Source organism: Lupinus angustifolius, chromosome LG02 (genome assembly GCF_001865875.1).
Source record: "Lupinus angustifolius cultivar Tanjil chromosome LG02, LupAngTanjil_v1.0, whole genome shotgun sequence".
Classification (NCBI taxonomy): domain Eukaryota; kingdom Viridiplantae; phylum Streptophyta; class Magnoliopsida; order Fabales; family Fabaceae; genus Lupinus; species Lupinus angustifolius.
Window position 1 is genome coordinate 22,694,240 of NC_032010.1, and position 26,612 is coordinate 22,720,851.

The 26,612-nt window shown below is 32.5% G+C and overlaps 3 protein-coding genes across 8 annotated transcripts; 2 read left to right on the plus strand and 1 right to left on the minus strand.

Moving 5' to 3' along the window:
• LOC109329269 (1-aminocyclopropane-1-carboxylate oxidase 1-like) lies at window positions 897–4,124 on the plus strand. Its single transcript, XM_019562951.1, has 3 exons — window positions 897–1,675; window positions 2,656–2,986; window positions 3,828–4,124. The coding sequence occupies exons 1-3, from the start codon at window positions 1,128–1,130 to the stop codon at window positions 4,074–4,076; spliced, it is 1,128 nt and encodes a 375-aa protein (XP_019418496.1). The 5' UTR covers window positions 897–1,127; the 3' UTR covers window positions 4,077–4,124.
• LOC109340434 (zinc finger CCCH domain-containing protein 29-like) lies at window positions 8,901–11,860 on the plus strand. The gene is made up of 2 exons (XM_019578134.1): window positions 8,901–9,037; window positions 9,489–11,860. The coding sequence occupies exon 2, from the start codon at window positions 9,499–9,501 to the stop codon at window positions 11,506–11,508; it is 2,010 nt and encodes a 669-aa protein (XP_019433679.1). The 5' UTR covers window positions 8,901–9,037; window positions 9,489–9,498; the 3' UTR covers window positions 11,509–11,860.
• LOC109340410 lies at window positions 13,181–26,379 on the minus strand. 6 transcript variants are annotated; one of them, XR_002106794.1, is made up of 24 exons: window positions 26,144–26,194; window positions 25,832–25,959; window positions 25,278–25,362; window positions 24,974–25,027; window positions 24,649–24,740; window positions 24,440–24,543; window positions 23,083–23,155; window positions 22,301–22,757; window positions 20,791–21,126; window positions 20,397–20,603; window positions 19,846–19,944; window positions 19,682–19,754; window positions 19,399–19,526; window positions 18,977–19,265; window positions 18,682–18,896; window positions 18,472–18,596; window positions 17,933–18,050; window positions 17,369–17,424; window positions 16,980–17,073; window positions 16,729–16,903; window positions 16,265–16,518; window positions 16,131–16,193; window positions 15,480–15,658; window positions 13,181–13,344 (listed from the first exon to the last, which is right to left on the minus strand). XR_002106794.1 is itself a non-coding variant. In XM_019578122.1 (24 exons), the coding sequence occupies exons 1-24, from the start codon at window positions 26,192–26,194 to the stop codon at window positions 15,551–15,553; spliced, it is 3,303 nt and encodes a 1,100-aa protein (XP_019433667.1). In that variant the 5' UTR covers window positions 26,195–26,376; the 3' UTR covers window positions 15,247–15,550. The 6 variants fall into 6 exon arrangements, 3 of the variants coding, with proteins under 3 accessions (XP_019433667.1, XP_019433658.1, XP_019433650.1); XR_002106791.1 differs by lacking the exon at window positions 13,181–13,344 and adding an exon at window positions 15,247–15,382; XR_002106793.1 differs by lacking the exon at window positions 13,181–13,344 and adding an exon at window positions 15,247–15,386.

Sequence of the window (26,612 nt, forward strand, 5' to 3'; positions counted from 1 at the left end):
CTACTTGGGTGGGTGATGGTTAGATAAATCTTTCAAAAGTGGTATAGATGACTAGATGAGGCCTAAAATATTCACATGTAAAGTTTGTTAGAGACCATATGTAACATCATATCCATCAAGTGATTATTTAACAAAAAAATCATTTGATAGTGTTTGGCAAAGAAGCTTATTTCAATAAGTTATGAGCTTATAAGCTAGTATTCCATTTCATATTTTTTGTTATTTAAGATCATTGCACACAGTAAATTATTAAAGAATATTACATTTTAACTAAAACAGACCAATTTATTTTCTAAGAGAGAATGAAAATAAAATTAATTAATGAAAAATACAATTATTGAATGAATATAGAATTGGAAAAAGTTTGACCTAACCTGAAAATTGTAAACAATTTTGAAACAAACAAAAAACCTAAAATAACAAAAGACATAAGGAATTGATGGAATGTTTGATAAATATTTGAGGTAACTTCTGAACTTGTAGGTTTATATCAATTATTTTACACCTATCAACTCATTAGCTAATAATATTAAACTATTTTGATTCAATTAGCTAGTATATCAACTTTAATTTAAGCTACCTTGTAAGTGCAATGTTAATAGGTTTATTAAGATAATAAACAATGAGCTAAAGTTATTAGTACTTTTTTTAAAATATTTAACAAATAAAATATTCTTAAAAAGGAAACTAAAGGAACAAAGATAATAATTGAGCATTTGAAGTTTTTTCATTGTGGATAAATCATCCCTAATTTGTTAAGTTAGAGATGGTATCTATATACATGTGAAATATGAGTGATGCCCTTATACTGTCAAAATCTACTTTCTCTATAAGTACTTTTTTTATTTATTATAAAAACTTCTCCATAGCTACTCGATACATAATCTAGTCAATCTGAATTATTAGTTCAAATTGTTTATTGCATACAAGTACATATTATGTTTATATAAGAATTTCTCATCAGTCCCCATGGCTCATCATATCCCTTCACAACAATCTCCTTTTCTTCCATTCTACTCATCACTTCACACACACCTCTCTTTTTGTTCCTTTCTATATCTGGCACATACCCCAAACCTTGAATAAAATCAAGGAACTTGTCTCATGTAGTATTTAGTCACAAACACATGATGAAGAGTAAACCTAGTAGTACTGAACTTGCAACAAAAATGAACAAAAATAGCCCACAAGAATGGCCTGAGCCAATAGTTCGAGTTCAATCCTTGTCCAAAATCTGCAAAGATTCAATCCCTGAAAGGTATATCAAGCCTCTTAGTGACCGTCCATCCATTATAACCTCTTCTGATGATGATGCCAACAACCTTCCAATCATTGACCTTGGAGGTTTATATGGTGGTGACCCAGATACAAGAGCTTCAACCCTTAGACAAATTTCTAAGGCATGCCATGATTGGGGTTTTTTCCAAGTTGTGAACCATGGAGTTAGCCATGACTTGATGGACTTGGCTAGGGAAACTTGGCGCCAGTTCTTTCACTTGCCCATGGAGGTGAAGCAGAAATACTCAAACTCACCAAAAACTTATGAAGGTTATGGTAGTAGGCTTGGTGTTGAGAAAGGTGCTAACCTTGATTGGAGTGACTATTATTATCTTCATTATCTTCCCTTGTCAATGAAGGACTGTAACAAATGGCCTCATGTGGCTCCCTCATGCAGGTACATATATACATATCTACATATATAGAAATTCTTACATAGACAAAAATAGTCAATCTTATCATTAATTAGTACTTTAGATCTCTAAAACAGTAACTACTAGACCATAAAAAAGAAAACCATGGTTAGCAAATAGGATGATTTAAAACCACGATTTCAAAATATAGAAAGGTGTAATCTCGGATTTTGATCATGAGTTAAGTAAATTAAAAGTCTAACTTGGAAATTGTGTATATTAGTCATGAGGTTTCCAGTAATAGAATAAGAATTGTGTATGTGAAGCATGATTTATCTGAAAATGGACTATTAAAATTACCAAAAATACTTTGTGACCTAACTTTCCATGCATCATGTGTATCCCTATCGGAGTGGATGGGACCATATCTGTTGTCCTATTTTTTGTACCACTACATGTATCATTAATTTTAATTGATTAAAAAAATTATTTAATTAAAGTTATAATTATTAAATATTTTTCTGACCAATCATATCTTATAACACGTGGAGCGGCACAAAGTTGTAGTACAACAGATGTGCTCCCATATTGGATACTAATTCATATCAACAAATAAAGATTTGAAAGTATATATATTTTTTGGATTTAATATATTTATAATGATAATGTAAATGTTTTTACATTGTAAGTAAATCATTCACCAATGACTTTCAAATAAGAGTAATACAAATTAACGATGAATGATAGACTGAATAAAAAACTTTACTCATAAACTCATTTTTTATATTAGCATAATTTCCTTACACGTAACATAGGATAGTTGAAAACACTCATGCTTATAAATTCAACTACCTACCACCTGAAATACCCTTTGTTTCGTGCACATATATATATATATATTGATATAAATTAAATTGATTATGAACATGTGCATATATATATATATATAATGTCATCAGTATATATGCCTATATAGTTTTTTTATGCATAACTGTGTATAACTAGCACAAAAACTTGAATGCAGGGAAGTATTTGATGAATATGGAAAAGAGTTAGTGAAACTATGTGGGAAGTTGATAAAGGTTATGTCCATAAACCTTGGATTAGAAGAGGAATATCTTGAAAATGCATTTGGAGGAGAAGACATTGGTGCGTGTCTAAGAGTGTGCTTTTACCCAAAATGTCCACAACCAGAATTGACGCTTGGTTTGTCATCACACTCAGACCCAGGAGGCATAACTCTCTTGCTTTCAGATGAACATGTCTATGGTCTTCAAGTTCGAAAATCCAATAATTGGATTACGGTTAAGCCTGCTCCACATGCCTTCATTGTTAATATTGGTGACCAAATTCAGGTAAGTAATCAAAATAATACTGTCCTTTTCTCTATTCAACTTTTGTTCTTCATCATTATTTAGCCAGTTCATTCTGAATGGATAAAATCTATTAGTTTGGATATATGGATTCATATGTGAAATATGATAACAGATTTAATCTTATGTATAATAATATTTTTCGTTAGAAATCAATACATTCTTAATATGATCATAAAGTTGAGTATAAGGGTTTATCATTATGGTCACATTGATGAGTTATGACCAGCCTATTTTCGACATACAAATGTTTGATTTATTTAGTAAATAAGTTGGATTTGGGATCTTCATAGAACCTATATGCAACTATGCAGATTAAGATTTGGTTTCTCAAAAAACCTTACCCTATTAAATTAGCCTAATTAATAAATACTTATTTATATAAGTAAAATTTATAATGTTTTTTACAATCATCTAATGATATATTAGTATAATATAATAGTTTTGTCATTATAAAAAAATTGAAATCATTTTATTATAAAATAGTTATAAAAATTGATTTTTTCTTAACCTACTATATATAAAGATATTCGTTTATAGTAGATTTTAAAATACACATTCGAATCAAATCAAGCTTATAAATAGATTGAACCCAGATATGAAACAAAGCTAATAATACAAGTAGCATACCGAATATCTAACCTTATCAACAAGCTTAGATCTATTTATGCAAAGCCTAACCTTATCAACCCTATGAGACTAATATCTAATCACTTATTCTCTAACCATGGTTCTGAAGATACATATTTTTAACCTGTATATTTTAGTAAACACCTCTTCTACCACTCAATATGAAACTCATACTTTATGTTTGTTTGAGAAGGTTCTAAGCAATGCAATCTACAAGAGTGTAGAGCACAGAGTGATAGTAAATTCAGATAAGGAAAGAGTTTCATTGGCTTTCTTCTACAACCCAAAAAGTGACATACCAATAGAGCCAGCAAAGGAGCTTGTAAAGCCAAATAGGCCTGCACTCTACACTGCCATGACCTTTGATCAATACAGACTCTTCATTAGATTGAGAGGACCTTGTGGAAAATCTCAAGTGGAATCTTTAAAATCTCCAAGATGATTGATGAACAGAAACATTGGTTATCTTGTCCAATCACACGTCAAATATATATATATATATATATATATATACCCTCTTGTTGTCATATTCAGATCATTGTAAATCTTGTAATTAGATAGGATCTTTTCTAAGAGAATGCAATGCACTTAAATAGATTGGATATTTGATATGAAAGTGATGGGAATAGGTGTTTAATTTCTTATTCATGCATGGTTAGTTTATTCTAATCTAAACTACATGGTTGAGTTTATTCAAATGTGAAATCTGACATCAGATATGAGGAGAGAAGTGAAAGAATTTATAAGCAGAAAATGTCAATATATAGAATCATTACCTTAAGGTTTTGGTTCAAGATGTGATATCTCATTTATGACTATTCACTTTTTTCATACGCCGATAACAATGGAACTCCCTGTCGCGTCCGGGTCGAACAAGATCAGTTATCATTCAATCACTATGTTACCTTTTTAACAAAGAAAACAAATATGTTCTCCTATTCTTCGGAACAAGGAACAATATATATAATTAAGGAAACCCCCAAGGCATGGCTTCATAATGTAGTAATCTGACCAAAATATGCTCTCATGGGATATAACTTATAAGCTTCAAGAATATGGACATCTAAGTCAATACTCTTTGATTCAACAACTCAACTGATGGGTCATTTTGATGGGAACTTTTTGTTGACAAAATGAGTGATCTGATTTGAAAATGCAGCAACTTCTTGTAAGTTGTAGTGAACTGAAATTTAAGAGAAATATAGATTTTATTTTCCTTTTTGGCTTTGTTTCATTAATTTTAGAAAATGAAATTACATGATAATTATCTAATGGCTAAGATTAAAACAAAATGCAAAGTCAGCTTTGCTCACCCTTAAATTATTAAAGATGACTTAACAGAATAATCAATTTCACCTGTAATATATTTTGTAAAAGGATTAAGATGGGGTGTAAACTTAACTCTTAAATTTATTCAAAACCAACTACCCAAAGCCCAATGAAGATTTTATTCATCATGCCCATGTTTTAATTTTAGACTAGGCTTCATTTGAATGAATCCAGAACACTTTTCTTTTCCTAAAGCAACTACATTGTAACACAAATTCCCATTGGGCCGGGAAAATAAATAAAACTAAATATGAGCATGAACAGAATCTAATTTCTAGCATCAATATTTACATGTTTTCTTATTATAATAACTGATAAGTTTTCAAATTTATGATTGTACTTTTATTCCTCTGCCAACATAGTATGTATATATTATTTGCTCCAGCCACGTTAATTTTTAGTTTAGTATTTATATATTACTAGTATAAAGTTTTTTATACAATCACTACATCGTCCATTGATCATATATAATATTTGTTTTAAAAGTCAATTATAATAACATATGAATGATAAATGATTTGTTGCTAATATATAAAATATTTACGTTATTAGTATATAAATATTAAATGCGTGATTTTTTAGAATTTTTTTTTATAATAAAGTTGTATGACATTTTTTTTCTCTTCTTTCTAAAACACTGAAGGAGGGAAACCAACACTTTTTTTAACAAACTTTTTTGCCCCGAAATCTGAATGTTTGTTATCCAAATTGGATGTCAAAAAACAAGCTTGTTTTTGTACAATTGAAGAACTTTCTTTGTTACTCCCACCGAGCGAAACTAAAGTAACATGTGTTAAATTGATTAGTTGACTAAAATAATAGTACTGAATAACATTATTGTGGTGTAGCCTGCCATAGGATGAGATACTTTTTCAGAGACTTTACAGCACTTCCATAACTTGACTTATTTGAGATATTTCAATCCTCTTTATTAAATTATTTTTTGATAAATGAATATTATATTGGCTTTTTAATATATATATATATATATATATATATATATATATGTTGGTTTTTATTATGTTATGCATAGATGAAATAATTTGGATTGAATCTTGTTAGGGATCTAGTTTTTACTAATTTGTGAATATTTCCTACTTCAATAAAAATACTTTTTGGGTATACAAAAATAAAATATTAAACTTTTTCTTTTATTTAAAATATTTAACTTTGAAATCATATTTAAAAGAAATCAAATTCCTTAATATTTTCTAATATACTATAATAGATGGATAAAAATGCATTGATTGATGAAACCATGACTATGTCAAAGTAGGGACAGTGCTATGCGTACTTGAGTGTGTGCAAATGCATAGAATAAGAATTTCTTAAAAAATAATTTTTATAATATTGAATTATTATATATATAATAGTATGAATATGGAAAAGAAACTTCATGTCATTTTACAGAGGCAAATATGTAATTGATTCTTCATACGTCTTATTTGAGTCTAGTTGTCTTTTTTTATATTTTTTATATGACAAAAGTGATTGAATATTCAAGGTTTATCTGGATAGCATTTATTCAACTGATTTGGTGATGTTTGATAATCAATTTGAAACTTACATCATTAATATGCATAACATGTTGAGTTTACTTATTTGAAAGGAAACAATAATCTTTTAGATAAATTGGTTGAAAGTAAAAGACGCATTGTTTACCTATTAGTTTATCTTCTTTTGAAATTGGCAATAAAAGTGAACAACAAGTTTTTTCAACTATGAAAATTGTAAAAAAAGACTATATAATCAAATGAGAGATGTGTAGATTAATGATTATTTGTAACTTATATTTAGCGAAAATGATTTAACAACATTAATAATAAGTTTATCATTTAAAAATTTCAAAATGTAAAATTGTAAAGAGATTAATTATGAAGTGGTAATTTATAGGTTTAAAATATTTAAATTTTATAATATATAGTGGAAAGATGACTAGATGAGTCAGGAACAGCCAACTACTACCCACTCAGTAAAGATCCAACACTCAAACAATTATAAATTGAAGGACAAAAAGATACATAGATGTAATTATTGTTAGGTTTATTCAATTATGTGGAGGAGTGAAAAAGTTTATAAGTAGGAAAGGTCCATAAAACTAATGTTTTAAAGTTTTGGTTTAAGACATGATATCTCATTTGTGATTCTTCACTCTTCTCATACCTATGTAACAATGGAACTCCCCAATAGTTGGAGGCTCCCCGGTGAAAGTTTGGTTCAATGAAATAAAACGCGTTCGAACTATTAATGGGTTTAACTGACATATCCTTTTCTTTTCCTCTACAACATTTTTATCGTCATTATAACTCATTTTTAGCCCATGTAATGTTTTACTTATTTATCAATTACTTTTTTACTACTTTTTATTGTACAATTGAAATATTGATACAAATATTTTTTAAACAAAACGTAACATTACTTAAAATTAGGAGTATAGAATATTGCATGTATAGTAATTTGGTTTTCTCACTTTAATTATTATTTATACAAATATAGAAAGGGCAATTTTTCGGTCTAATTTTTTAACTTTTTATTTAATTATTGGGGAAAAAACTAAAAGGATAAAAGGATAATCTTATTGCATACTTTTCAAATATTTAAATTTAATGGATATTATTTTTTTATTTAATTATTTATTATATTAATTTATAATTATATACATAAGGTGAAACAAGTTTTGAATTCTATGGGCAAATCAATTTCAAAATTCAAAATCATATTTGCATATGTTATATGATATAGCTAAGTATCAAGTAACATTTCAAATTGTAGAAGAGAAAAATATAAGTTTTATCTTTTTTTCAAAAAAAATAGTGAGAATGAATAGGATGAGAATTGTTATCTTAATTATATATGGAGAGTTGATTATTTGACTAAAGAAGTCTAATATCTAAGAACCACAGCTCAAGGTTTCTTGAAGGAGTATAATTAAAGTGGCTTAAGAGTTGGATGAAAATCTTAAATAAATTAAATGCGTGGCATGAAAACTTTATGAGAATGAAATTCATCATCATTTAATCTTAAGTCTGTATTTATTAGGAAAGACAATTATTACACAGGAAATATATTGGGAGTTTGCATTTTGCAAGATTCTTCCTGCCTTATGTGTTTATTTATACCATATACAAAGGGAAAACACTATATAATTATCATGTTTTTTATTTTGCCTTTAAAACTTTTTAATTTCTATAAAAATTCATATAATATGTAACCACCACCAATATATTAACTAATCTCTCACATTAATTTGACAATTAAAATAAAAACAAAGAAATATAATATAAAATGCACCGATAAAAATTATTATAATATAAAGTATATTCAATACAAAATATATATTTTAATTCACCAAAATAAAGTATATTAAACTTAAATACACTAGAAAGTAAAAATTGTATTTGTCGTCACACTATTTATTTTGAATATGAAAATTTGTCTTTTTAAAACTAAAAACACGAGTGATATTTATATGCTCATTTTGTTGTTTTCAGTTGACTGATAACGTTTCAAGCATCCAGATTCTCATAAAAGTGTTGCGATCAGTTTTTTTGTGTGTCGGTAAAACTAACTAACTTTATAATCTTAATGATTCATATGAGTTTTGAGACTTTTATTTCTTTATAATCTTTAATAATTTATTTTATTAAAGAAAGAAAGAAAGAAAGAGAGAGAGAGGAATCTGATACAGTGCCTGACACATGCGCGTACACAAGATAAGAGACTCGTTCGACCCTTTGGGATAATGGAATAGCGGGACCCACACCAAATTATAGTTGCATTTCAATCTCATTTACATTTACATTTACATTTGATTTGATTTCCATTTCCATTAAGCAAACGCTGCTTGACTGGGGCCCACAGTATTAGAGTTGAATAGTTGACTTTGACCAAAGAGAAAGAGAGAGGAACAAAATTCACACTTTCTTCTCTTCTTCCTATTCTTGCTTCTTCACAACACACAATAAAAAGGCCTTCACCTTCTCTCATTTCTCCCTCATCAACCTCTTTATCCATTTTTAGTTCTCTCTTCCAACTTCAAACAACAAAGTTTATTACTTTACTCATAACTCTAAGGTATGTCTTTAGTTCTCTCATAAAGCTTTTGTTTTTTTATGTTCTTGTTTAACTTTAAGCTTGGTTTTGGTGGTTTTTGAGGAAAATCCTTTTTGGGTATGCTTCTAGGTAGATCAAAGTTTGAAACTTTGGTTTTAGATTTAGGTTCTGAGATGTTGCTTGTTTTTGCTCCTTTTGAGATTGTAGTGGTTAGAAAGTAGGTATTTTGAATTCGAATACCATGTTTTTGTCTTTGATATTTGATTATACTGCAAAGGATCTAATATTATTTGAAGAAATTGGTATAACTCGCTCATTTGCATATTTAGGAATCAGGGTTGTTTATTAGCTATTATGGGAATAACAAGTTTTGTTTCCTGATCTAGATTTTTTTAACTATTTTTCCTTTGCTGTGAGAATGATATTGTTTAAATTGAGTGATTTATTGAGCTTATGCTGTCCAATTTTGCAGAACTTGGGGCATGTGCTGTGCTTCAAAAAGCAAACTTTCTACCTCAAATCAAGTCATGGAAAGTGAGTCTCAGAAGATTTTGCTTGAATTGTCTGCGTTTGATGATGTTGAAGCTTTCAAAAGAGAAGTGGAAGAGCAGGGTTTGGATGTTAATGAGGAATGCTTTTGGTATGGTAGAAGAATTGGATCAAAGAAGATGGGGTATGAAAAGAGGACCCCTCTCATGATTGCTTCTTTGTTTGGAAGCACAAGGGTGGTTAAGTATATTGTTGAGATCGGCATGGTTGATGTGAACACGGCGTGTGGTTCTGATAGAGTCACTGCCCTCCATTGCGCTGTTGCTGGGGGTTCTGAATCCTCACTTGAGATTGTCAAGCTCTTGCTTGATGCCGGAGCAGATGCTGATTGCGTTGATGCTATTGGCAACAAGCCTGTTAGTCTGATTGCTCCTGCCTTTAATCTTTCGGCCAATTCCCGAAGGAAGGCCATGGAGTTGTTTCTCAGAGGAGGGGAAGGCAATCAAATCTTATATGAGATGGAACAAGTGCCATCTGAGAAAAAAGAAGGAGCTGATAAGAAAGAATATCCTGTTGATATATCGTTGCCTGATATAAACAATGGTGTATATGGAACAGATGATTTTAGGATGTATAGCTTCAAGGTGAAGCTTTGCTCGAGGGCTTACTCCCATGACTGGACCGAGTGTCCATTTGTTCATCCAGGGGAGAATGCAAGGAGGAGAGACCCACAGAAATACCCTTATAGCTGTGTTCCCTGCCCAGAGTTTCGCAAAGGGACCTGCCAGAAGGGTGATTCCTGTGAGTATGCACATGGTGTTTTTGAATCGTGGCTACATCCTGCGCAATACCGGACAAGGCTTTGCAAGGATGAGACTGGCTGCAATAGAAAAGTCTGCTTCTTCGCTCACAAACCTGAAGAGTTGCGCCCTGTGTATGCCTCCACTGGTTCAGCTATGCCATCACCAAAATCTTATTCAGCTGGTGCATTTGACATGACATCAATGAGTCCATTGTCTCTTAGTTCCTCATTGCCTATGCCAACTGTTTCGACACCACCGATGTCTCCTTTGGCCGCTTCTTCATCTGCCAAGAGTGGAAACTTGTGGCAGAACAAAATCAACTTCACTCCACCATCGTTGCAGCTCCCAGGTAGCCGGCTGAAGGCTGCTTTGAGTGCCAGGGATCTTGATCTTGAGATGGAAATGCTCGGTATAGGAAGTCCTAGCTATGCTCGTCAACAGCAGCAACAACAGCAACAACAGCAACAACAATTGGTAGATGAGATCACCAGGATCTCTTCCCCATCTTTCCGAAGCCGGATGGGTGATTTGAATCCAACTAACCTTGATGAACTCTTAGCATCTGCTGATGCTTCTATATTATCTCAATTACATGGACTTTCTGTCCAACCCTCAACACCAACACAGTTGCAAACTCAAAACTCGCTTCAGATGCGCCAAAACATGAACCACCTTCGCGCAAGTTACCCATCCAACAACATGCCTTCCTCTCCGGTGTATAAATCCTCACCATATGGGTTTGATTCATCGGCTGCTGTCGCGGCAGCAATGATGAATTCTAGGTCTGCTGCCTTCGCGAAGCGAAGCCAGAGTTTCATTGATCGTGGTGCTGCAACAAACCATCCTGGGATGTCTTCACCTTCCAACCCCTCCTGTAGGGTGTCCTCTGCCCTTTCAGATTGGGGTTCCCCGACTGGGAAGCTGGACTGGGGTGTAAACGGAGATGAACTGAGCAAGCTGAGGAAATCTGCTTCATTTGGGTTCAGAAACAACGGCGTATCATCCCCTAAGGCACAAACAGAACATGTTGAGCCAGATGTGTCATGGGTTCATTCATTGGTTAGAGATGAGAGGTCCGAGAGATTCGGCGCTGAGAAGCAGCATCAGCATCAGCATCAGCAATATGATCTCAGTAAAGAGATACTTCCACCATGGGTGGAGCAACTGTACATAGAGCAGCAGAAGCAAATGGTAGCATAAGTGTTAAGTGCTGCCATGCCAAATGCTTCTTTGGGAGTAATTCTGACAAAAACGTTTTATTTATTTATTATTTATTTGTTTGATCTGTTAGTACTATCCAACATTACATAGAGTATAGTTAGAGGAATAGACAAAGTTCAGATTATTCCACACTGCAGATTTGATCAAGTATTCAATTTCCAACTTCTAGAACAAGGAAGAGTTGAAGAAATCTTTGATGAAGCAAGGGTGCTGAATTTGTTAATTATGTTGTATAATTTATTCCCCTACCCTTTTCAAATGGGTGGTTGTATTTTATTCATTTAGCAAGTGGACAAAGGTATTTGTCATTGATAAATCAGCACAATTTTTTAATTGTATTATCACATGTCTTTTCATTGTGTCTGATATATTTATGTGCATCTTATTCTTATCACTATAGATTACAGTTCTTGTTCTTGTGTGGATGCTATTCGTTGTACCATTTTTATAAAAACATAATCATTCATACGTAGTCTGCTTTTGTTGTCATTATTATTCATTAAAAAAACAAAGGTATGATCGTATTCATATTTGTTATAAATATTATAATTTTGGGATTTCTATCTACTCATAACTCATTCATGCCCATCTTATGCTTTGGTCTACCAGGCTTGTAGAAATCTTTATTTTTCTCCCGTAAAATAAGACTTTTAGGCCTTGAGAAAAATATATTAATAAAAAAGTATGATAGCAATTTTTCTAAAACACTTGTGTTGGTTTTTCAAGAAACTGACAAGGAATGCCTGTAGCGTAAGTGCACATTAACCCATCCTTATTTAGATCTCACACATTATTTTATAATTTATTACGATTCTCTATAAAATAAGAATAATATCTACTTTTTTTCCATAATAACAAACATCATTCTTATTTTTAATTCGGTCTCACAATATCTACATTTTTCCTATAACATCTAACTCTCTTCTCACTTTTTCTTGGCTAAGAACAACAAAAAATTATTTTTATTTAAAAACAAAAGTCAAAAAATAAGAATAACACAATGAATAATTAAGTAAAAAAATTTTATTCCATTAAGAACAATCCTATAAACAACTATTGTGATTACTCTAAGTTGTTAGAACATGTTAACTGGAATGGTTTAAGAGATATGGATAAACTTTTGCACTTACCAAAGTGCATGGATTCAAATTCAGTCTTGCCTACTAGTATATCGGATTGGGATCCTGTGTTGAGCTTTATGATTTATATTTAAATATATATATATTTTTGAATAAATCATAATTGATGATATATGGAGTTAATAATATATGATCCCTTGTTTGGTGGTCATATTTAAGCATATTACTTGCGTTAAGGATATTTCTAAATTCTAAAGGAGGATGGAGCAAAGCTCCTTGCATTATAGTTTTGTACTAGAAGAGAACCTTATTTTACTGTCATCTTCTTTTACATTATTGCATTATAATTGAATTTAAGTCACTGGAAAAGTATTTGTTTTGTTGAGTTTTAAACGTAGTTCATTGCTAAATGCTTGAACACAGCCTATTAGAACAGGCTCATATGGATTGATCTCAAGTTCTCATGAGAACCAATTTTAAGTTATATTGTGATTTACATGGTTGGATATGAAAATTGACAAATCAGCAATTATTGAGAAATAAAAGAACACCATTTATTAGCTTTATGGAGAATGTCAAATTGTATACTTTATAGAAAAAATATAATATAATAAGTTTACAGCACATACATACCTTGGTTTAGTTGTTCTAAATTTAATTGGGTACATCCCATGTTCAAGAAAAGTTGTTGATAATTAGATAGAGCTTTATCTACCTGCTTCCTACAATAATTTCTCTGCAATTGGTGGAAAGAGAGAGAAACTTTAATAGATATGATTTTTTATTTTATGGAAAACTTTCACAGCTAGGATACAACTACTTAAATGCCAACTACTTCCTCGAATATGTTGAAGCGCAAATAATGATTAATTTTGCTACTATTGTGCTATTGGTTCACAAAAAACAAAAAATAAGGCAAATAAAATAATCAAACATCAAAACAGAGTAATGCAAAAGACAGAAAAACAACATTGGACTGGAAATAAATGCCTTGTATTTTTTCCTAAGCTTCTTCCAATTTTCAATATTAAAATAATATAATATTTTTGCTTTGTCGATATAAAGATTTATGCAGTGTCAATATATTATCTATCATTCGTCTATATTACCTTTTCGAAGTGTAAATATTGCTTAAACATATAACCATAATCTATTTCAATACTAGTCTCTAAGTAAAATAATATGCACGGTTCCCTCTTGGATTATCCAGACTGAACAATAGAATGAATTTTAGAATTCTTTAGTTCACCATCTGAATTTTGCAGGAATTCCTTTCAAATCCCTTGGTGCCCTTAGCCTCTTGGATTGAATTGAAGACCCTTTTTGTTTGCATGTGTTTGAAGTGTGACAGTTTTATTGATGACATGGTCTTAAATAAGCTAACCTGCTTATATATTGAAATTGCTGAATAGAGGGTTAGTTTTATTGTTAATGGTGTCAATGGTAATTGCATGGTAAAGGTGGTTTTGGATATTTTTGGCCTAAATGTGTTCTGGTTGGTTTTGAAATGCTTCTTTACAATGTGCATTAAAGAAATGATGCATTTGGTAAGGAAGGATACCATTTCTTGCTACGATCATAAATTTCTTGCTAGACCCTTCCCTTCCAGTGTAATATGAGGATCATAACATTTTAACTAGAATTATTTTTCTACCAGCATTTTATACCCGTGCAATTTATGAGGTAATATTACAAGATAATATAAATTAATACTATTAATATAAATAAATGGTATAAAATGTAACAAAGTTTTTATAACAAATAAAAATAAAATACAAATAAATTGTTTCCAAACCTATATTTCAGAAGGAATTTTTTTAATATCAAGCATAAAAAGATAACGGTATTCAGTTAAGAATAAAATTAATAGAAAATTATAAAATTAGTTAAATGTATTTAACTGAAGAAAGTAAAACTGGAAATTATTGAGGCAAGACTATAAAAAAAATCAAAATTACCATCACAAAAATTGAATACCAGGTTAAACTCATATACTAAACATGTACAAACTAAAATAATATAATAGAAAAAGTAGATCAAAATTGGAAGGGAAAATATACTTACTACTCCTAAAATAAAACTATAAATCAAATATTATAATTAAGATAAGTTTTATATCTACCACATGAATCCACATGATTAAGAAGAGAAATATAGAAAAACCTAATTAGCACAAATGTTTTCTTCTCACAGTGTATGAATCAATGTGACTCCTGAACTTTGTTGCATCAACTTCCTAAGTAGCCTATTATTATCACTACTTTTCAAAGGATTGCTTAATGATTTGAATGATCATACTCCAATGTTTTACGTATTCCTTAACCGACTCCTTTCTTGATCCAACCATGTGTTAGCGAGTTTGATTTATTGTCTTTTGCATATGTTGCTATTGTTAGTTCTAACAGACCCTCTCTAAGCTTTGTAGGATATATAAAAGCTGAAATCAACCTTAAATTTAAACACAGTTACACTATTTTGTACCATATATAATCATAGTTTTTCAACAGGCTTTAAAGACGTTGGAATCTATTTGTTCACCATATAACATTTTTTGCAAGTTCACCCGCTTTGACAGAGTCAATAATGACTGAACTGAGTAACGTAGCACCTTCTGGTTGCTAACAGCTTTCGAATAATGTGCTGCAATAATTATGCACCATTAATTTAACACTAAATCATGTTACCATCAACTAATTTTCATTTATGAGGTTTCAAACTAAAACTCAATACATGATTACTTCAAATATTGAGCCGCTAAGCACTCAAAAAGATCCCTTCCTTGCATGGGTCATCAGACACTAGTTATATTTACATGCACAAGTTGGACCAAAAATGTTCACAACAATAAATAAGCAATGGAGTCAGAGCTACCTCACAAAGAAGTCAGTTCAGTTCACTACACCAGAACTTAACTGCGAGTGGATGCATCACATGACTAGTCATCATAACTGCCACCATTTCCGATTTTCCATTCTCTTAGCGAGTTCAGCTGCCATGGATGCAAAGTCTTGTGCACCACTTTGCAACTCTTCAGTACGTTGGCTGAGCATCTAGTATAAACGGCCAGGAAAAATTACCAAATAAATGGCCCGGGGATGTGATTTAATAATGAACATATTTTGGAGAATTCCAGCCAAGTTTCAATTAAGAATACAACATTACTTAGAGTTTCCGAAGTGGTAATTTTGTGAGAACTGCTTATTTAAAGACAAAGTTGTTTTCATCATTCTGAGATGTAATTAAGAACCGAACAGAAGTTCTATTCTTAAAATCTATAAGAAGTGGAATTTATTAGTAGACTTCACTGGGACCTCAACCATAATCAAGATAAACCCAAATCTATCATCCACTAGCCTCAGACTAGAAACATCCATTGATATATGAGAACTTTCTTAAAAATGAAGTTTTTTTCCATTTAATTTATGGGTAATTCGGGCTTTTATTTTCTTTGAAAATGAGGAAATGGGGTTTGAACCTGTGGGGATAAGATACAAATAATGAATGGAATGAATAATAATCTACCTGGAGTTTTTCTTGCCGTTCTACAAGCTTATCCCTTGCAAGTGCAGCTGCTGCTGAGGCATCCTGAAAATCAGTGACCAGGTCAAGACACGTGAGCAAAAATAAATAACAGAATTTTCACAACTTAGATTTACCCCTGTCTTTTTGTATTTAGCCTTAATTTCTTCAGCAGTTCTAGCTCTTGGTTTTGAATCAGTGCTTGCACCCTCCAGTAATTTCTCTCGGTCAGTTCCTTTCCCTTTATCTGCATGGCAACCATTAATTATAAAAAATTCCAAGGAGAAGAACCTTTCAGGGTAAAATGCAACAATAAGATGCTTACCTCTCTTATCAATATCACTTTTCTGAGGATATAAAACTACTAAAGGTTCATCAATATGAATTTCATCTGCAAAAGATAGGCCAACATTTTCAGAATGTAAAGTTAAGAGAAATGTTAAGAGGGCAAGGAATTAAAAAAGGCAAATTTTCATGGGAAAGCGGTGTATTTAAGACACTAAAAATGGTGCACTTAGCTTCCTGATGAGAGTTTTCTCTTTGTTGATTCCTTAACTGACCCATAAAATAAAGCTGGCGGTAGAAGATATTAAGGACACACCTATGTCAAGCTCAAAAGCATCTTTCGTATCTAATGTGTCTAAGGAAGGCTTTAAGAAAGGAGGATAGGAGAATATTTGTTCCAAATTATTAGCATGAACTGCTTGAATTGCATTCTGATCTGCTGTCCCCGCTTTAAAGTTCTTAACAAAATTAATGAAGATACCAGGTGCTCCCTATGGCAAGAGAAGTTGAATCACAAACCCTGAAAAATTTAATGGAAGAATCACAGAAAGCCTGGAGAAACTGAACCTGTCTTTCATTCTGGTCTGGAGATAAGCTAGTAGTAACATCTACTGCTGCTGCGAGAACACTATCATGAAGACAGGGAAAAGACTCCGGAATCCTACAATAGTTTGAAAGTTAAAAACCAATTTCTGTTTTTTAACTAGGCCATACGTTTAACTTTCTCGTATATTATTTTGTAAAGAGGTTGATCACATTCAGCACCTGAAGATTTGGTTTTGGTGTCAAAGGCTCTCCTTTATAGGAGCTCTTAAAATTAGAACTCATTTAAGAAGCTTTCTTATGTGGCAGATAATTTATGGAATATATGAACAATAGTGCTCTAAATTGCGGATTTTATAATTGATGGCTAAATGAAACATACATGGCCAGAAAAGGAAGGAATAAGAAGTTACCAGAACTCATTTTCACGGGTCAACAATGATAGGACAGAAGTTTCATTCCCATTGACCTAGAAACAAGACATACATGAGTCTGATTATAAAACGAAAATGCAACTGTAATTTCATTCGTAACAACACTATGAGTATGAGTTATCCATGCTATGTAGTTTTTCTCGCCAACTCATGAAATGCTTTTTAATCCAAAACACATTAAAGGCAAATGCTTAGCAGTTTTAATGATTTTTATTTTCTTTTATCCTTTTCCCTTATAAGCAGAAATGTAGACGTTAATGTTTTGGTAGCTGGTGAGAGGTATAAAAGCTAGTGATTTTATATCATGGCTAAACTAGAACATAGGTGATTCTTTCAAAAACAAAATCACGCACAGGAAAAAGAACATAATAAATTGGAACATTTAGCTGTCATTGTTTCCAAATGAAAGTTCAGTTAACTATAATACCTCAACTGACATTGATTGATCTTAAGACACAATAGGCAGATCAAATAAGTTCAGGTAAGGACCTATTGTCTAAAAAATAAAACAGCTTCATCTAAAAAACATGAAAATTTTCATACCAGAATAATTTGTCCATCTGAGGAAGAACATATTGTCCTCTCCATTTGGCTCCTCATGCTCCATCTTAAGATTGACATTAAAGATATTTCTCCCAACACTTCCAGAGTTGGTAAGGACCTGCTTAAAGTGGCATAGCATCAATCAAAAGCTTATCATAAAGAGCAGGAAGAGGGATATAGCTAAGTGGACCATGACATCCCGAAAAGCTAGTACAATAGCTACAACACCAGGATTGCACAAGAGTATTTATTACAGATTCAGCAAAACCAGGACTTAAATATTTGAGGACGAGCCTCGGTGCAACTAAGATTGCTTGCCTTGTGAGTTGTGATATAGAGGTCCGGGAAATAGCCTCTTCACTTATGAGGGTAAGATTGCGTATATTTACTCTTTCCAAACCCTATTAGGTGGGAGCCTCATTTACTGACTGCGCTTGTACTATTTTAGTTTTATAAAGGTCCATCTCAAAGTTTGACTTTTATTTATTAACAAACGAAGTTAAAGTTAATAAGCACACGTAGTCTACTAAGCACTCCACCTTAATTCAATGTCTCCAGTTTGATACAGTACAACCAGAGCACATTCATTCTCATCTTTCTTAAAGGTTGTCGTCCAGCAGCATCGTTGTGCAAGGTTCACCTTCCGTATGTACTTACTGCTGCCCTGTTATTATGTAATTCACTAACCAGTAGAAAAGAATAAATTGAAATTTGAAGTGTAACAGAATGATGGACATGAAGAGTGGTACCTCAATCACAAATTTTAAAGAGTGTAAGCTCAATTCAGTCTCATAACAAAGTAAAATGAGTGAGTTCAATGCTATCAGTCCCAGATATGAATTTTCTAGTGGAGTAGAAGTTTCAACTTGTGCATTTTCAGATGGAATGTTAGCTTGGATTCCAGAGTCACTTTTCTGAGGGGAGTTGGATGACAGTTTTTCAGTGGATAGTTCTGAAGTACCATCTGAAATATCACAGCACCATATAAGTAATACAATTACTGGAAGATTTACAATATGTATTTTACTTAACCGAAATACTTGCCTATAATGTGCATTGAAATTGCATTGGACTTTACTTTTGGGTTCATTGTTCTACTGCAAACCACATCCCCTTTTGCAGTATCTATCACAACAAGGTTTGCATCCCTTGTCATAATAAAGACTGGTCCCTTTCCAGAACTATCTGAAATATCAGACACAGACTCCTGTGGAATATTTAAGCTACAAACGTCTGAAAATTTTGCATTTAGAGATACGAGTGCTGAGGATGTGTTTGATTCAGTGTTTGTAAGAAACAAAACTGATGATGAGTTGACATCAAGCAAAGCCACCTGCAAAGCGGATTAGAAAATATAAGTGGGAAGCTCGGTACTAGTTTAATTCAAATTGCTACCCAACAAATCAACCAACAACAAAAATAATCATTTCCCACGAAAAAGGAAAGTAATAAATGGATGATATCACCTGCCCATGTTCATATCCAACTGCAAGCTTCCCTCCAAGGCTTGCAAATTGTAGGGTGCATACAGCAGAACTTTGAAGGGAAAATACTGCTTTGCAATGAGGTCCGTCCCCTTGATGCTTTTTAAGATCTGTCTCATTTCATAAGAACAGGTCAAAACCAGAGCATTGAAATAGCAAATCACTTTCAAGTATAAATGGAAACACCAAAGTAACTTAGGTCATTATAAATTTAAATGTTGAACATCCACATGGCAATTGTTTACAGAAAGAAAGAATATCCAACCTTCAGTTCCATTTTTTGTAACAAAGTGCAAAGTTGTGTCAGCTGAACTCCGAATTAGCCCATATACACAAACCTGCATACCCCCATAGGATAAAATTACCAGGGAATTCAAGAATTTATTGAATGGAAAGAGAATGAAAAATACTACAACATTCAAATCTTACAACACCACTTTCATCGCCAACAGCCAGGTGTAGAGTATCAGGGCAAAAATCCAATGCTGAAACTGGTGCACTTGCAATACCAACTTTAATATCACTCACCTGCCAACAACAACAGCTAAGCCTTAGTCCCATTGGGTGGGGTCAGCCACATGGATCAAACGACACCATTATGTTATATTATAAATCATATTCATTGACAAAACATTGATCTCTAAATCTTCCCTAATCATTTGCCTATGATTTTTCTTGGAATCTCTCTTTCTCTAGAAATTAGGCTAACATCCATTTAACATACTCCCCTTATCAGGGTTACATGTCTCCTTCACACATGTCCAAACTACCTAAGGCACAATTCTACCATCTTTTCTACAATAGGAGTCATCTTAACTTTCTCTCTAATGCATTCACGCCAATTGCATACACTTTATTTTCATGAATGACTATCTTAAGTATCCAACATATTATTTTTTATTAATACATAAGTGCAACATTAGAGAAAAAAAGATCAATGGTTAAAAATGTATAGTATGTTTACTATGCTAATAACTGACCTTAGATTTTATGTTGTAAACAAGTGACAAAGCAGGATATGTGGCATCCCATATCCGAATAGAACCATCTCGGTAACCTGCTATATATATTTGAATGATGTGATGGTATTCTTTGAAAATCTGACCTGGAACACCACCAGTCAAAGGCCACTTTATACCCGTACTTGTCTGATTTTGTACTGAATGCTGCTTTGCAGCTACAAGAATCTACACAAATATCATTTGAAATTAGTGGTGACAATAGAGATTTTTATCTTTGAAATATAATAAAAATTGTAAACGTTTGCACAGCAAACGCATCCATATATAACTGCCACCAGTCCAGCATTTACCATAGGGATAAAAACTAGCCCTACAAAATGAAAGAATCTTTGGCCTAATAAGTATGCATTACCTCTGATAAGGCCCTAAATGACTTCACATCTTGGTATACCACGCCAAGCCTTGCTGTTGTCATGTATGGTTCAAGAGCGGGTATGGCCATGGGATATTGCATTGCAGGAGCAGAAGTCTTCTTTTCTTGACGAGACATCAAAGAAGACAAACAATCTTTGTCATAAAGATCCAGTTGTCCAGGATTTGACAAAATAAATAGCATATTACAAGCTCCCTCTGTATGGAAATCACTTGACAACAAAACCATATCAGCAAAAGAACCACTAAGCATGACATCAATGCGGCCGGTGCACTTAAGATTTTCTATCCCAGAAGACCAATCAAGGCTCAAAACCTGTAAACAAGAAAAGGCAATATCATAGTGACAAATTAATTTCGTATGTAAGTTGAACTTATGAAATATTAACAAGCTGTTGACACTTCCACTATGACAAAGCCAATTTTCAAATTTAATATAGCAAAGGTGAAAAACAAATTGTATCAATAAGATATTTCAACAAAATAGTTAGTCTTCAATGTAAAAGTAAAAAAGTAAAATGAAAGTAACAAAGCACAGATGCTGAACAGTGTTTCTTCACAAGTTCACATTAGCCTGTTTTATTCTTTTCTTTTCAACAGGCAATTCCACTTCGCTCCATTAGGATGAAAATTGATTGTAGACAAAAGCAAAGCACCAAGAGACTAATTTTAAAGCATATACTCATATAGGACTTATCTAGACTTTCTGCTCTCTTTCTTAGCATGGTTTTTCCTGCAGGAATTGGGCAACAATCTAATCCTTCAATGAAAGGGCTGAAATTGACTTCTCGTGAAAAAAACATAAAAACTCTGTAACCTATTCAGAGATTGAGCCCAGATCCCAGATCATGTTTCCCCTATCAACTTTGTTAGATGTGTATGCATTAGTATATTGTTTTGGCTATTTATATGTAGCTTTGTGTATTAGTATTTTTTTATCGTAATTTCATCCTTTGTGCAGTTGTAAGAGCTTGTAAAGCAAGCCTTCACTTTTAATAAAGGACATAACATAGTGACAGTAGGTCACTAATTTTCAGATTATTTTCTGGTTTATTTCCTTTCTCTCTTGTTACAAACAAGCTTCAATCTCTAGGATAAAACTCATCCCCTACCAAGAGGGCACTTTATCTAAAATGTTCAAAATAGAATTTCACCCTTAGCCCAATGAACATAAGACTTTTGCCTCCAGATGTTTTCTTCTTTCACATAAACTTCCTCTAGAACATTCATAAGGCTACCTGTACTGACATCTTGTAGTAATTTGAACATGTAACTCTCAGTATTGTAGAATTCCTTTTTATTAAATTATGGCCTTTCTCCCTAACTTTGTATTCAGACATAATCAAGCCTAAGCAATCTTTATCTCACCTATGCATAATCTCCAGCAAAGGTAACATTCTGATGGATGTCACAATGTTTTTAATTATAAGTTTATAACAATAATTTTTTAAACATCATTGTCAAATAGCTGCTATGAGTATGAAGCTTACTGTCAGAACTTCTTCAGATCCAATTTCATCACCACCATAGACAAAAAGTTGGCCCCCGCTATTGTTTAAAGATTTAGTAGCGCACCATTGTAGAACAATAACAGGAAGTCTTCTATCTGCTGAAGACAATTGAAGCTTTATAACAATCTTTGACACTTTTTGGGCTTGACCTGAGGGAGAGTCGGCAGTTGATAAATCCCAAAACATTATATCACCATCTACATATCCAACAACAACAACTGATCCATCACTCGATGCCCAAGAAACAGAGCATATCTCCTTGTCCTCTTCTTCATGGTCTAATTGATCATCAGAAAGTTCATCTTTAGGGTCATTTGGAAAAATAGTCACGTTTTTTCTCTTTAATTCAGTGTCTTTGTAGCCTCTGATGAGAACAATTCGATCTTCAGATGCATCCCATAGTACCATCACACCATTCTCATACGCAATCAAAAGTCTGCAAAATAATGATTTCGATTAACTCAACTAAACAATTGCCTTTACTCCGTCCAAGCTTCGCTGTATAATAACATCTATATCATGATAATAAACATATAATTAAATTGTGTTTGTTGGTCAAGTTTATCTACAAATTGATGAAACTCATACTCCTTCCAATCCATAATTTAAGAAATGGCCCAAATGCATGACTGACCAATAGAATGATAAACTAGCCTTGACATGGAGACTCCAACTTACCTAAAATTCATGTCTCACAACTACCTCATACAACAATCCAAAGAAATCAATCACAAAAACTCTTCAGTAAGTATTTGTCTTGCCTGTTTCTATTGGAACAAGGTTGATAAAGAACTTTGACAACAGAAACATGATCAAGTGACATTCCAACTTCTTCTGCAAAGATGGCAACATATTAAAACAAAATAGATATTAGACTTGGAGAAACTAAAATGATATTAACAATATGCTTATGGCGCATTTTCTTCTCCAGAAACTTGTTACATTTATGACATGACAGCAATGATCTACCCTAATGAAAAAATTCCATATATTATCACAAGTTTTCTAACTTAATAAGTAAAAATCTATTATAATTTACAAAGCATCAATGTGGTGCAATAAGTGAAAACAAGTATACAAGAAACATCACCCATGGAGGATGGGAAGTACCAGAAGAATACAACAATAACCAAAAATTTCAAGTTACTAATTGTTGGAATAATTATGTTAGACATGTGTTACATGAATATAAATATGTATTTTCTATACATCTATAATTAGTGCTCTAATTTAGGATGTAAGTGCTTTTGTAATTGATCTGGTGCAGAAATGTATGTCTGAATTTCAGAGTTTCTTGACAGGGTTCAAAGCAACAGAAAGAGTCATTTATGATCTTTAAATCTAGATATACCCAATTATTTCTTTTCAGGTACAATGCACCATTAAATACAAGCATTACAGCCTATTACTTCATAATGAAATTTTATATTAATAAAAAAATAAAACTATAACTTCAACACTATCTCATAAATTTCCTTCTCCTTTCATCTTTTTTGTTATTGACTTTTATATTATGGGATAGGATTTTCTGGGTGATGCCATTATTCATAAAATCCAGCACCTTCATACAGAAGGGCCTCAGTTTAGTTCTAAGGTGGCTTCTTTGATACCCCTGACAAATCACCCTATCCCCCTCAAAATAAAGCACAAAGCTTTGCTACATCTTTCATTCACCAGACACACTTCTCATAGTGTCTTCAATTTCATCGTAAGAAAAACACAGCCTGGAGGCAAAAACAGTTTCATTCCAGTGCGTCAAAAGGGTATATTAAGTAAAATGCCATGCGTATAATACTTTCCAATATGCACCTTAGTGGATCTAGTGTCAAGATTAACCATTAAATAACTGTCATGTATTCTAGCTCTTTACTTAATTGTTAAAGCTTTTATACTTTTTTGGTGAAGCAACCATTAAATTGATGTCGAAGCCTCTTTGACCAATCCATAAAAAGATATGATTCCAACATAAGGTAGTGGTGGATTTATGCCTTAATTACAGTGTGATGTGTGTGTTAATCAGGAATTTGGATCAGAGAATAATAGTCATTTTGGTAATTGGAAAAATAATAGTTCTTTTCAACTCAAATATGGCATAAATGAACAGCAAGGAGTAGTTACCAGATATAACATCTGTGGGAACATAATAAGGCAATATTTCAATTTTTCTGTCTTCAGAATCGAACTTCAACACATATACCATCCCATGTTCACTTCCAATATACCTAAATATCATCAACAGGACAAAAATGTTAAAGACCAGTGCCAAGATTTCATTAGAAGAAGTTGCATGCCAATGCAGATTCCAAATCATCTAATAAGTAGTTTACATGTAACTGGTGCCATAAATAACAGAGAAAGCAGTTATAGCGGATTCCCACTTCAACGCAGAAGCAATTTGTCTGCTTTCCAAATCCCAAACCTGCCATTATCAGTATCATGTTGATTTAGTTAGTAAATGAAACAAAAAACAGGGGGAAGAATAAGAGAGAAATAAAAGGAAATGAAATATAAAAGTTAACCACTTTAAAGTACAAGATAATGACCATGGCGAAAAAGCTCGGGTGGAATACAAATAAGAATCATAAGCAGATAAAGAGATATCCTGGAAGGTCCTAGACAGTTTAAAAGAGCTTAAGTAGCCTTAGAAGGTACCTGTATTTCATTATCACTTGAGACACTAGCAAGAAAACCTTGATTTTCCAAAAACTGTAAAGAAGATGCAAAAATATAAGATGCCATAATATGCAAAGAGAATCTTCAAAATGTTTCATTTTTTACTTGTAGGGTTCAATACATGTGCAATGCTAGATCAACAACATAGATGCACATGCAGACCACACACACCATATACACATTTACATACATCAAAGCAGAAAACACGCTATCAGGGTAATAATATATATAAGATTGAACATCTAAAACACGTTTAATTTCAAGTTTCTGAAACGTTATAAACCTCCAAATTCTTGAAGGATGTATGCTTCGGAGAGAAAAGAATCCCTTCAATATTGTCACCACCAAACACCTTTATCCTGCCATCACTACAAGAGTGAAGAAAATGTTGAAGTCAAATCATAAAGCCCTAAACAATATCCATAGGAAATTGTATAGGTCACAGCAAATATAATTCCTTTTTAGTGACAAAAGAGTACAATGTGTTATCAGCTAGTTCTAAAAGCATGAATCTCAAACTACTTGGTAAATCTGATACATACCGCATAAAAAGCATGTTTTATATACTTGAACTTACTTAAAAAAATACAATGATCTGATTGATGAATATTTTACTTTGGTTTCATTGGAAATGTAGAACTCCAAGAAATCTGAAAACGCTATTGTGTACAACATCGTACCTGTATAGTTGTGGCTAAATGCTATTGTGTACAATATGTTAAGCTTTAATGGATATACTATAATATGCAAGATACAAAAAATGTGGTATACTTAGGTATTATATTATGAGTGTTCAAATAACATAACTTAACCAATAACAAGCAAATATTAACTCACAGTGTTCCCACTGCCAATAAACGTTGGATGCGATCAAAGGCAAGAATAGACGCATTTGATGGAACACCATAGTGAAGAAGAACTCGCGGATTGAAATCCGCCGATGAAAAACTACTATTCACCACTTTCTGCTGTTGAACACCACACAGAAATGTTGAGACACAAAAATTAGATTCAAACCCCATACATACGCAAACTCATATCAACAATGCACAATTCAACACACACACACACATAAACAATATCGTTCTCTAACATTCTTCAACGTCATTCGTAATCGACGAAAAGAAATGGAAGAAATTGAGAAGGTACCTGTTGGCGTTGTTGTTTCGAAGGAGATTTCTGGAAAAATCTAGAGAACATTTTGGATTATGATGATGATCGAATCCAAGAGCTTTTGACTTTTGCTTCTTCCTACGCGAAGCAATTGTTTTGTATTGGGAATTTCTGTTTCTTCGTGGCTTCAGCTACTGTGTGACTCACCAGTATGATGTATCGTGCACAGATGCTATTTTCAGTTCTCTGATCAAAATATGGACGGTGATGCGAGATTGAAGGGGACACTTGTGGACCGTTTGATTTCAATCAAAAGGGAGTTTTCAAATCATTTGATTTTACTTTGACAAATGAACCTATATCTATGTGTTACTTTTTTTTATTACGGATGAATTAATCTATTTTGGAGTATATAGTTATCTCATCCAATAAATATTAATTTCAATAATCAATTCCTTAGATCTAAGAGATTATTGATTATCAGTGTGTTAATTTAATAAAACTA